The sequence below is a fragment of the Ranitomeya imitator genome, chromosome 5 (genome assembly GCF_032444005.1).
Source record: "Ranitomeya imitator isolate aRanImi1 chromosome 5, aRanImi1.pri, whole genome shotgun sequence".
NCBI classification, from domain to species: Eukaryota; Metazoa; Chordata; class Amphibia; order Anura; family Dendrobatidae; genus Ranitomeya; species Ranitomeya imitator.
In genome coordinates, this window is record NC_091286.1 from 55,080,421 (window position 1) to 55,093,757 (window position 13,337).

Here is a 13,337-nt window from a genome sequence, read left to right on the forward strand (position 1 = left end):
GTGTGTTAGTGGGGTACAGTAGGGGCATCATACTGTGTGTTGGAGTTGAATCCTACTGTGTTTGAGGGTACAGTAGGGGCATCATACTGTGTGTTGGTGGGGAATCCTACTGTGTTTGGGGGTACAGTAGGGGCATCATGCTTTGTGTGTTAGAGGGGAATACTACTGTGTTTGGGGGTACAGTAGGGGCATCATGCTGTGTTAGAGGGGAATCTTATGTTTGGGGGTACAGCCTTACTGTGTTTCGGGTCATTATGGCGGCACCATGGGGGCATCAAACAGTGTTTGGGGACAGTCTACTGTGTGGGGGCAATGAAATTGCATTGTACAGTGTGAAAACACTAATTGGCTTCATAAGGCACGGTATGTGTGTGGGTAAATGTAAAGCATTGGATGAGGATAGGGATAACACGGTGATGGCGTGTAGCAGCGCTCAGTGTGAGGCCTTCTTGCTGTTTTTCAGTGTTTGGGAGTACGTACACATATAACAATATCTGTCACGGTGTTTAGCAGATTTTGCTATGTGCAGCTTCCTGCATAGAAAAACTGGAGCAGTTGCCATTAGCAACCAGTCACACTAAGGCTGCCGTCACACTAGCAGTATTTGGTCAGTATTTTACATCAGTATTTCTCACCCAAAACCAGGAGTGGGTGATAAATGCAGAAGTGGTGCATATGTTTCTATTATACTTTTCCTCTAATTGTTCCACTCCTGGTTTTGGTTACAAATACTGATGTAAAATACTGACCAAATACTGCTAGTGTGACAGCAGCCTAATACTTTACATTATTGCCTGCTTTCAGCATCTCCCCGTGTAAGTTTCGTGCTCTGGCAGTGATACAAGATTATCAGCTACCCACTGACCACTACACACCCAGCTACAGCTAGGCCCCGCAGTGGTTTGCCAACCAACACATGGCTGCCCCACATCCCGCCCTGCTTCCGCCAACCATCAGGGTCACATGATTTGGCTGCTGCCGGTCACGTGTCGGCGCTGCTGTCATGGCGGATGCGGAGAGCAGTAAAGCCCTGAGCGGGCTGCTGAACGGCATCTCCCAGAGGAGATACTATGGGAACACGGAGATAACGGACGAGCTGCTGCAGACGGAGCTGTACCCGGAGCTGCCGCCCGACGAGTTCAGAGCCCTGCACGACAAGATGCAAGGCATCATCAAGGTACCCGGATAATGGTGGAGCCGGGAGAGACCACTGTGGGGGGAGTCAGTTATACCCGGCTGGTGGCAGTACCGGGGCCCATACACACGGCTGCAGGTTCTTGACGTGCAAAAAGTGAAATCTGTGGCAGGTCTGCAAGTAAATCTCCAAAATAATGATGATTTCTCCCAAAACCTGGCTATGGAGACATCTGCAGTGGAGGCGGATGAATGACACACTGAGATTTAGCCCCTTAAAGTATGACAGCTGTAAGTCAGCGCTGCGCTCACCGTGTGTGTGTGTGTGTGTGTGTGTGTGTGTGTGTGTGTGTGTGTGTGTGTCTGTCTACATGGCTCAGGAGCTGCGCTCACCGTGTGTGTGTGTACATGGCTCAGGAGCTGCGCTCACCCTGTGTGTGTGTACATGGCTCAGGAGCTGCGCTCACCCTGTGTGTGTGTGTGTACATGGCTCAGGAGCTGCGCTCACCCTGTGTGTGTGTGTGTACATGGCTCAGGAGCTGCGCTCACCCTGTGTGTGTGTGTACATGGCTCAGGAGCTGCGCTCACCCTGTGTGTGTGTACATGGCTCAGGAGCTGCGCTCACCGTGTGTGTGTGTGTGTGTGTGTGTGTGTGTGTGTGTCTGTCTACATGGCTCAGGAGCTGCGCTCACCGTGTGTGTGTGTGTACATGGCTCAGGAGCTGCGCTCACCGTGTGTGTGTGTACATGGCTCAGGAGCTGCGCTCACCGTGTGTGTGTGTACATGGCTCAGGAGCTGCGCTCACCGTGTGTGTGTACATGCATGGCTCAGGAGCTGCGCTCACCGTGTGTGTGTACATGCATGGCTCAGGAGCTGCGCTCACCGTGTGTGTGTACATGCATGGCTCAGGAGCTGCGCTCACCCTGTGTGTGTGTGTGTACATGGCTCAGGAGCTGCGCTCACCCTGTGTGTGTGTGTGTACATGGCTCAGGAGCTGCGCTCACCCTGTGTGTGTGTGTACATGGCTCAGGAGCTGCGCTCACCCTGTGTGTGTGTGTGTGTGTGTGTGTGTGTACATGGCTCAGGAGCTGCGCTCACCCTGTGTGTGTGTGTGTCTACATGGCTCAGGAGCTGCGCTCACCCTGTGTGTGTGTGTGTGTACATGGCTCAGGAGCTGCGCTCACCCTGTGTGTGTGTGTGTCTACATGGCTCAGGAGCTGCGCTCACCCTGTGTGTGTGTGTGTGTACATGGCTCAGGAGCTGCGCTCACCCTGTGTGTGTGTGTGTGTACATGGCTCAGGAGCTGCGCTCACCCTGTGTGTGTGTGTGTCTACATGGCTCAGGAGCTGCACTCACCCTGTGTGTGTGTGTGTACATGGCTCAGGAGCTGCGCTCACCCTGTGTGTGTGTGTGTCTACATGGCTCAGGAGCTGCGCTCACCCTGTGTGTGTGTGTGTGTGTGTACATGGCTCAGGAGCTGCGCTCACCCTGTGTGTGTGTGTGTGTACATGGCTCAGGAGCTGCGCTCACCCTGTGTGTGTGTGTGTGTGTGTACATGGCTCAGGAACTGCGCTCACCCTGTGTGTGTGTACATGGCTCAGGAGCTGCGCTCACCCTGTGTGTGTGTGTGTGTACATGGCTCAGGAGCTGCGCTCACCCTGTGTGTGTGTGTGTCTACATGGCTCAGGAGCTGCGCTCACCCTGTGTGTGTGTGTACATGGCTCAGGAGCTGCGCTCACCCTGTGTGTGTGTGTGTCTACATGGCTCAGGAGCTGCACTCACCCTGTGTGTGTGTGTGTGTACATGGCTCAGGAGCTGCGCTCACCCTGTGTGTGTGTGTGTCTACATGGCTCAGGAGCTGCGCTCACCGTGTGTGTGTACATGCATGGCTCAGGAGCTGCGCTCACCGTGTGTGTGTGTACATGGCTCAGGAGCTGCGCTCACCGTGTGTGTGTGTACATGGCTCAGGAGCTGCGCTCACCATGTGTGTGTGTGTGTGTACATGGCTCAGGAGCTGCGCTCGCCCTGTGTGTGTGTGTACATGGCTCAGGAGCTGCGCTCACCCTGTGTGTGTGTACATGGCTCAGGAGCTGCGCTCACCGTGTGTGTGTGTGTGTCTGTCTACATGGCTCAGGAGCTGCGCTCACCGTGTGTGTGTACATGCATGGCTCAGGAGCTGCGCTCACCGTGTGTGTGTGTACATGGCTCAGGAGCTGCGCTCACCGTGTGTGTGTGTGTGTGTACATGGCTCAGGAGCTGCGCTCACCCTGTGTGTGTGTACATGGCTCAGGAGCTGCGCTCACCCTGTGTGTGTGTACATGGCTCAGGAGCTGCGCTCACCCTGTGTGTGTGTACATGGCTCAGGAGCTGCGCTCACCCTGTGTGTGTGTACATGGCTCAGGAGCTGCGCTCACCCTGTGTGTGTGTACATGGCTCAGGAGCTGCGCTCACCCTGTGTGTGTGTACATGGCTCAGGAGCTGCGCTCACCCTGTGTGTGTGTACATGGCTCAGGAGCTGCGCTCACCCTGTGTGTGTGTGTGTGTGTACATGGCTCAGGAACTGCGCTCACCCTGTGTGTGTGTACATGGCTCAGGAGCTGCGCTCACCCTGTGTGTGTGTGTGTGTGTACATGGCTCAGGAGCTGCGCTCACCCTGTGTGTGTGTGTGTACATGGCTCAGGAGCTGCGCTCACCCTGTGTGTGTGTGTACATGGCTCAGGAGCTGCGCTCACCGTGTGTGTGTGTGTGTGTACATGGCTCACGAGCTGCGCTCACCCTGTGTGTCTGTGTGTGTGTACATGGCTCAGGAGCTGCGCTCACCCTGTGTGTCTGTGTGTGTGTGTGTGTACATGGCTCAGGAGCTGCGCTCACCCTGTGTGTCTGTGTGTACACATGGCTCAGGAGCTGCGCTCACCCTGTGTGTGTGTGTGTGTGTGTACATGGCTCAGGAGCTGCGCTCACCCTGTGTGTGTGTGTGTACATGGCTCAGGAGCTGCGCTCACCCTGTGTGTGTGTGTGTGTACATGGCTCAGGAGCTGCGCTCCCTTCACACACAATCAGTGTCGGCAATGTTACCTAGCCAGAACTGAGATGCGATTGCTGCTCTTAACCATTTAGTTTCCATTGTCAATCTCTTACAATGGTGATTATTTGACATGGTTGCTAATGCTCAGGCGCATCGGCTTCCATCGGCCCCTGCGTGATGCACCGATGGGTTATCATGACGGCCAGGGACCTGGTGAAGGTCCCCGTCGCTGCCATCTTGGCCCTCTTGTGAAGCTCAGGCTGAGCGTTATAGGAGGTCAGGATTTACATGCAGGACATGTATAAAACACATTTTTTAAGGTATTTATGGACACCCATGATTAGTAATGGGCGAACCCCTCGATGTTCGGGACCGGCGGCTTAGACTGAACAGTTTAAAAAAAAAAAAAAAAAGTATCGGGTTCCAGAACAGTACCCAAATCTGGACCCCATTCACTTGAATTGGGGCCTGAATATCCAGTGTTTGCCACGCTGTCATGTGCATGGCAAGCACTGTCTCTGATCAGCGGTAAAATCATTACCGCCGGTCAGACAGCCGCTGCTCCCACGCTGTCAAATGACACCGTGAGCCCACAGCTGTGATCGGAGGTATGAAGTTTACCTCCGGTCCCTGACGTCGGCTCATGACTACTACTCCTATCAGCCTACTGCTGATAATAACAGGAAGAGCAGGTGGCGACTGATGGGAGTATTCATCTTCCGGCGCCCGCTCTCATCTTTTCATACGAGCAGGGGACAATGTTGAGAATTCTATCTAACTGATAACAGTGGCAGTTGATGGGAGTATCCATCAGCCTGCGCAATAAATACATAATAAAAAAAAGGCGTGGGTTCCCTCCATGTTTTTGATAACCAGCCAGGCAAAACTGACAGCTATGGGCTGCAACCCTCAGCTGTCAGCTTCAGCAAGGCTGGTTATCAAGAATAGAGGGGTCCCCACACCATAATTTTAATTGTTTAAATAAATAATACCACCAGGCCTCAGCCACCCCAGCAATGGTGCATTTATTAGATGCACAAATTCTGGCACTTAGCCACAGCTCTTCACGCTTGCCCTGGTGCACTGTCAAGTGGGGTAATGGTTTTATTAGTCTGGGAGGGGGGCCAATATCCATGGCCCCTTCCTAGCCTATTAATATCAGCCCTTAGCTGTCCACTTAGCCTTTGCTCGTTATTTAAAAAAATGGGGACACCTTGTCCTTTTTTGGGGGGTGGGGGCCCCTTTTAATAACAAGCAGAGGCAAAGTAGACAGCTGTGAGCTGATATAGCCTGGGAAGCGCCATGATTATTGCCCTCTTCCCAGACTGCTAAGACCAGCTGTCTTCTTTCCCTCAGCTGGTTAATAAGGGGATCCCACGCCATTTTTTTTCTTTTATTAGCTAAATACAAGTACAGAAAACCGCACTGCACTGATTATATATCTCACTGACATATTGCGTATTATCATCTATCTCTGTATGTAAGGTTGCTTTCTTTGTTAGAAAACTTGCTTGAAATTAAAGAGAATTAGTGTATGTAAAAGCGCATTGCAGACGGACGCTAGGTGAGGAAGAACGATGCTCTGACTGACAATCTCTGATACTTTTTCTACACAGATATGTGCGAACCTTTATATAGATTTCCTGACCTAGACCTTTAGCGTTGAAAAGAAAGTGCTCAACCTCAATCATTTCATTGGAATTAAATCAAAGTGCATCAATTTGCATGAATCTTCTTTTTTTTTTTTATGGCAGGTGCAGATGGCCGTAGAGTATCTATCTCATCCGAGAATCAAAGTGATTATGCAAATCAGAGTGTCTCGGATGATAAGATAGAATGTAAAGAATTTCTCCATTTTGTCAGTCCATTAAAATTGGACCGGACTCAGATGTCATCCAAGTGCAGTCTGATGTTTTTCACAGATGGCCGAGTGCAATTCAGTAATCGGATCCCACTCGAACATGTGAAATCTGACATGTACACGACTGGTAGGATAGCATTGGTCCGAGTGCGATCCATTGTTCTATCAGAAGTAAAATATAGTTGTCTGCAGGAACCTTGACACATCTATCATGATGTTTTTGGTTTTTTTTTTATTTGTTGTGCTTTTTGTCATTGAGATCAGTGGATTAATCATTTAATTTTTAACGGAGTGTGATTTTTTTTAGGTCATCTAAAGGTAGGGCCAGTCTGGGGCTCTTTCACACGTCCTTTCGTACGATCATCGCGAGCAGGGGGGACAATTCTATTTAACTGATAACAGTGCGAGCAGGCGGTGGCAGCTGATGGTTGTATACATCAGTCTGCGCAATAAATAAATAATATTTTTGATAACCAGCCAGGCAAAACTGACAAGAATCAAGAATAGAGGGGTCCCCACATTACGTTTTTAAATTATTTAAATAATTAAAAGCTACGGCATGGGGTCCTCCCCTCCTACTTTTTACAACCAGCCTAGCTAAAGCAGAGAGCTGGGGGCTGGTACTCTCATGCTTGTAAGGGGCCATGGATATTTGCCCCTCCCCAAACCCCCCCCCAGCCTAAAAATAGTAGCCCGCATCAGCCCAGAAAAGGCACATCTTTTAGATGCGGCAATTCTGGAGCTTTGCCTGGTTCTTCCCACTTGCCCTGTATCGGTGGCAAATGGGGTAATATTTGTGGAGTTGATGTTACATTTGTATTGTCGGGTGACATCAAGCCCACAGGTTAGTAGTGGAGAGGCGTCTATAAGGCACCTCTGCATTACTAATCATATAGTTGTGTTGTAAATAAACACAGCCAGAATAAAGTCCCTTTTATTTGAAATAAAAAAACAAAACACAATTTTCCTTTTTTATTTAAAAATAACAAAGTTGTACCCATTCCATTGAATCCCTTGTCTCCTGTTATAAAATAAGAAGCAACAATATCCCTCACCTGTCTGTCGTTCTGTCCCACGCCGTAATCCATGTCTGGAATAAACAGTTTTCAACCTGGACGGTGCCAAGATGTGACAGTCTAGGCTGAGAACCACTGGTGAATGAGCTGCTGCGAGCCCAGGCTCAGTGACCAGCGGTGACATCATCAAGGTTACCGCTTGTCACTGAGACTGCGTTCCCAGCAGGGCCCCTGAATTGTGATGACCTTAGTGAGATCCCCGCTAGCATCGGGAGAAAGTCTCACGGGGCAGCGCTGAGATCAGTGAGTTCACCGGCAGTTCACTGTGAGAAATGGCCTTTGGAGAAAAAAAAAAAAAGGCTCCCCACCCCAGACTTATCCTGTTAACCCCTTCCCGACCCATGACGCCACGTAGGCGTGATGAAAGTCGGTGCCATTCCGACCCATGACGCCTATGCGGCGTCATGGAAAGATCGCGTCCCTGCAGGCCGGGTGAAAGGGTTAACTCCCATTTCACCCGATCTGCAGGGACAGGGGGAGTGGTAGTTTAGCCCAGGGGGGGTGGCTTCACCCCCTCGTGGCTACGATCGCTCTGATTGGCTGTTGAAAGTGAAACTGCCAATCAGAGCGATTTGTAATATTTCACCCATTATAACGGGTGAAATATTACAATCCAGCCATGGCCGATGCTGAAATATCATCGGCCATGGCTGGAAATACTAATGTGCCCCCACCCCACCCCTCCGATCGCCCCCCCACCCCCCCGATCTGGCCGGTACACTGCTCCGGCTCCCCTCCGTCCTGTGCTCCGCTCCCCCCCGTGCTCGTGTCCGCTCCCCCCGTGCTCCAATCACCCCCCCGTGCTCCAATCACCCCCCCCTGCACTCCGATCCACCCCCCCCGTGCTCCGTTCCACCCCCCCGTGCTCCATTCCAGCCCCCCCGTGCTCCGTTCCACGCCCCCCGCGCTCCGTTCCACCCCTCCCGCGCTCCGATTCCCCCCCCCGTGCTCCAATCCGTCCCCCCCCACCCTATCATACTTACCGATCCAGCCGTGGTCCCGTCCGTCTTCTCCCGGGCGCCGCCATCTTCCAAAATGGCGGGCGCATCCGCAGTGCGCCCGCCGAATCTGCCGGCCGGCAGATTCGTTCCAAAGTGCATTTTGATCACTGAGATATAATCTATCTCAGTGATCAAAATAAAAAAAATAATAAATGACCCCCCCCCTTTGTCACCCCCATAGGTAGGGACAATAAAAAAATAAAGAAATTTTTTTTTTTCCACTAATGTTAGAATAGGGTTAGGGGTAGGGTTAGGGTTAGGGGTAGGGTTAGGGGTAGGGGTAGGGTTAGGGGTAGGGTTAGGGGTAGGGTTAGGGGTAGGGTTAGGGGTAGGGCTAGGGGTAGGGTTAGGGGTAGGGTTAGGGGTAGGGTTAGGAATGTGCACACGTATTCTGGTCCTCTGCGGATTTTTCCGCTGCGGATTTGATAAATCCGCAGTGCTAAACCGCTGCAGATTTATGGCGGATTTACCGCGTTTTTATGCGCATTTCACTGCGGTTTTACAATTGCGATTTTCTATTGGAGCAGTTGTAAAACCGCTGCGGAATCCGCACAAAGAAGTGACATGCTGCGGAATGTAAACCGCTGCGTTTCCGTGCAGTTTTTCCGCAGCATGTGTACAGCGATTTTTGTTTCCCATAGGTTTACATTGAACTGTACACTCATGGGAAACTGCTGCGGATCCGCAGCGTTTTCCGCAGCGTGTGCACATACCTTTAGAATTAGGCTATGTGCACACGGTGCGGATTTGGCTGCGGATCCGCAGCAGTGTTCCATCAGGTTTACAGTACCATGTAAACATATGAAAAACCAAATCCGCTGTGCCCATGGTGCGGAAAATACCGCGCGGGAACGCTGCGTTGTATTTTCCGCAGCATGTCAATTCTTTGTGCGGATTCCGCAGCGTTTTACACCTGTTCCTCAATAGGAATCCGCAGGTGAAATCCGCACAAAAAACACTGGAAATCCGCGGAAAATCCGCAGGTAAAACACAGTGCCTTTTACCCGCAGATTTTTCAAAAATGGTGCGGAAATATCTCACACGAATCCGCAACGTGGGCACATAGCCTTAGGGTTAGGGTTGGAATTAGGGTTGTGGTTAGGGTTAGGGGTGTGTTGGGGTTAGTGTTGTGGTTAGGGGTGTGTTGGGGTTAGGGTTGTGATTAGGATTATGGCTACAGTTGGGATTAGGGTTAGGGGTGTGTTGGGGTTAGTGTTGGAGTTAGAATTGAGGGGTTACCACTGTTTAGGCACATCAGGGGTCTCCAAACGCAACATGGCGCCACCATTGATTCCAGCCAATCTCGTATTCAAAAAGTCAAATGGTGCTCCCTCACTTCCGAGCCCTGACGTGTGCCCAAACAGTGGTTTACCCCCACATATGGGGTACCAGCATACTCAGGACAAACTGCGCAACAATTACTGGGGTCCAATTTCTCCTGTTACCCTTGTGAATCTAAAAAAATGCTTGCTAAAACATAATTTTTGAGGAAAGAAAAATGATTTTTTATTTTCACGGCTCTGCGTTGTAAACGTCTGTGAAGCACTTGGGGGTTCAAAGTGCTCACCACATATCTAGATAAGTTCCTTGGGGGGTCTAGTTTCTAAAATGGGGTCACTTGTGGGGGGTTTCTACTGTTTAGGCACACCAGGGGCTCTGCAAACGCAACGTGACACCCGCAGACCATTCCATCAAAGTCTGCATTTCAAAAGTCACTACTTCCCTTCTGAGCCCCGACGTGTGCCCAAACAGTGGTTTACCCCCACATATGGGGTATCAGCGTACTCAGGAGAAACTGGACAACAACTTTTGGGGTCCAATTTCTCCTGTAACCCTTGGGAAAATAAAAAATTCTGGGCTAAATAATTATTTTTGAGGAAAGAAAACGTATTTATTATTTTCACGGCTCTGCATTATAAACTTCTATGAAGCACTTGGGGGTTCAAAGTGCTCACCACACATCTAGATAAGTTCCTTTCAGGGTCTAGTTTCCAAAATGGGGTCACTTGTGGGGGGTTTCTACTGTTTAGGCACATCAGGGGCTCTGCAAACGCAACGTGACGCCCGCAGAGCATTCCATCAAAGTCTGCATTTCAAAACGTCACTACTTCAATTCCAAGCCCCGGCATGTGCCCAAACAGTAGTTTACCCCCACATATGGGGTATCAGCGTACTCAGGAGAAACTGGACAACAAATATTGGGGTCAAATTTCTCCTGTTACCCTTGGGAAAATTAAAAAATTCTGGGCTAAATAATTATTTTTGAGGAAAGAAAACGTATTTATTATTTTCACGGCTCTGCATTATAAACTTCTATGAAGCACTTGGGGGTTCAAAGTGCTCACCACACATCTAGATAAGTTCCTTTGGGGGTCTAGTTTCCAAAATGGGGTCACTTGTGGGGGGTTTCTACTGTTTAGTCACATCAGGGGCTCTGCAAATGGAACATGATGCCAGCAGAACATTCCATCAAAGTCTGCATTCCAAAACGTCACTACTTCCCTTTCGAGCCCCAACGTGTGCCCAAACAGTAGTTCCTCCCCACATATGGGGTATCAGCGTACTCAGGAGAAACTGGACAACAACTTTTGGGGTCAAATTTCTCCTGTTACCCTTGGGAAAATAAAAAATTGCAGGCTAAAAGATCATTTTTGAGAAAATAATTTTTTTTTTTATTTTCATGGCTCTGCGTTATAAACTTCTGTGAAGCACTTGGGGGTTCAAAGTCCTCACCACACATCTAGATTAGTTCCTTTGGGGGTCTAGTTTCTAAAATGGTGTCATTTCTGGGGGATCTCCAATGTTTAGGCACACAGGGGCTCTCCAAACGTGACATGGTGTCCGCTAATGATTGGAGCTAATATTCCATTTAAAAAGCCAAATGGTGTGCCATCCCTTCCGAGCCCTGCCGTGCGCCCAAACAGTGGTTTACCCCCACATATGGGGTATCAGCGTACTCAGGACAAACTGGACAACAATATTTGGGGTCCAATTTCTCCTATTATCCTTGGCAAAATAGGAAATTCCAGGCTAAAAAATCATTTTTGAGGAAAGAAAAATTATTTTTTATTTTCATGGCTCTGCGTTATAAACTTCTGTGAAGCACCTGGGGGTTTAAAGTGCTCAATATGCATCTAGATAAGTTCCTTGGGGGGTCTAGTTTCCAAAATGGGGTCACTTGTGCGGGAGCTCCAATGTTTAGGCACACAGGGGCTCTCCAAACGCGACATGGTGTCCGCTAACAATTGGAGCTAATTTTCCATTCAAAAAGTCAAATGGCGCGCCTTCTCTTCCGAGCCCTGCCGAGTGCCCAAACAGTGGTTTACCCCCACATATGAGGTATCGGCGTAGTCGGGAGAAATTGCCCAACAAATTTTATGATCCATTTTATCCTACTGCCCATGTGAAAATGAAAAAATTGAGGCGAAAAGAATTTTTTTGTGAAAAAAAATTACTTTTTCATTTTTACAGATCAATTTGTGAAGCACCTGAGGGTTTAAAGTGCTCACTAGGCATCTAAATTAGTTCCTTGGGGGGTCTAGTTTCCAAAATGGGGTCACTTGTGGGGGAGCGCCAATGTTTAGGCACACAGGAGCTATCCAAACGCGACATGGTGTCCGCTAACGATGGAAATAATTTTTCATTCAAAAAGTCAAATGGCGCTCCTTCCCTTCCGAGCCTTACCATGTGCCCAAACAGTGGTTTACCTCCACATGTGAGGTATTGGTGTACTCAGGAGAAATTGCCCAACACATTTTAGGATCCATTTTATCCTGTTGCCCATGTGAAAATGAAAAAATTGAGGCTAAAAGAATTTTTTTGTGAAAAAAAAGTACTTTTTCATTTTTACGGATCAATTTGTGAAGCACCTGGGGGTTCAAAGTGCTCACTATGCATCTAGATAAGTTCCTTGGGGCGTCTAGTTTCCAAAATGGGGTCACTTGTGGGGGAGCTCCAATTTTTAGGCACACGGGGGCTCTCCAAACGTGACATGGTGTCCGCTAAAGAGTGGAGCCAATTTTTGATTCAAAAAGTCAAATGGCGCTCCTTCCCTTCCAAGCCCTGCCGTGCGCCAAAACAGTGGTTTACCCCCACATATGAGGTATCAGCGTACTCAGGACAAATTGGACAACAACTTTCGTGGTTCAGTTTCTCCTTTTACCATTGGGAAAATAAAAAAATTGTTGCTAAAAGATAATTTTTGTGACTAAAAAGTTAAATGTTCATTTTTTCCTTCCATGTTGCTTCTGCTGCTGTGAAGCACCTGAAGGGTTAATAAACTTCTTGAATGTGGTTTTGAGTACCTTGAGGGGTGCAGTTTTTAGAATGGTGTCACTTTTGGGTATTTTCAGCCATATAGACCCCTCAAACTGACTTCAAATGTGAGGTGGTCCCTAAAAAAAATGGTTTTGTAAATTTCGTTGTAAAAATGACAAATCGCTGGTCGAATTTTAACCCTTATAACTTCCTAACAAAAAAAAATTTTGTTTCCAAAATTGTGCTGATGTAAAGTAAACATGTGGGAAATGTTATTTATTAACTATTTTGTGTCACATATCTCTCTGGTTTAACAGAATAAAAATTCAAAATGTGAAAATTGCGAAATTTTCAAAATTTTCGCCAAATTTCCGTGTTTATCACAAATAAATGCAGAATTTATTGACCTAAATTTACCACTAACATGAAGCCCAATATGTCACGAAAAAACAATCTCAGAACCGCTAGGATCCGTTGAAGCGTTCCTGAGTTATTACCTCATAAAGGGACACTGGTCAGAATTGCAAAAAACGGCAAGGTCTTTAAGGTCAAAATAGGCTGGGTCTTGAAGGGGTTAATAGATGACTAGTTTAAATCCAAATTAGATACATTTAATTACTTGACAAAATGTTGTCTGCTTGCAGCCACCACTAGGAGGAGCCAGTGAGCCTGCTGCTGAGGCCAGTGATCGACTGCAGAGAGCGGAGCAGAAATCAGAGGGGCAGAAATCAGCGGGGCCGTGTAGATGAGCGACTATTTTCACTGAACGAATTAGAAAAAAAAAATCACAGCATGCACGAGTGTCTCCTGTAAATTGGATGAGGCTCGTCCATTCAAGTGCTTGGATGCGCTAAAAAACAAAAAATCGTACGTCATACAGAGACACAGTATAACATCCAGTGTTTATGGATACATTGTAATTCTATAACATAGGAAACTGTAAATGATTAATAACTGCTGCTGTAAAAAACTGATTGTTTATA

The 13,337-nt window shown here is 48.4% G+C and overlaps 1 protein-coding gene across 1 annotated transcript in view; it reads left to right on the forward strand.

The window, feature by feature from the left end:
• Window positions 1-969: 969 nt before the first annotated feature.
• Window positions 970-13,337, forward strand: part of COMMD1 (copper metabolism domain containing 1) — an 86,458-nt gene continuing 74,090 nt past the window's right edge. Inside the window, exon 1 of the mRNA XM_069768685.1 lies at window positions 970-1,177. Coding sequence (XP_069624786.1) covers window positions 1,004-1,177 — 174 coding nt within the window. The 5' untranslated portion in view covers window positions 970-1,003. The remainder of the gene's footprint in view (window positions 1,178-13,337) is intronic.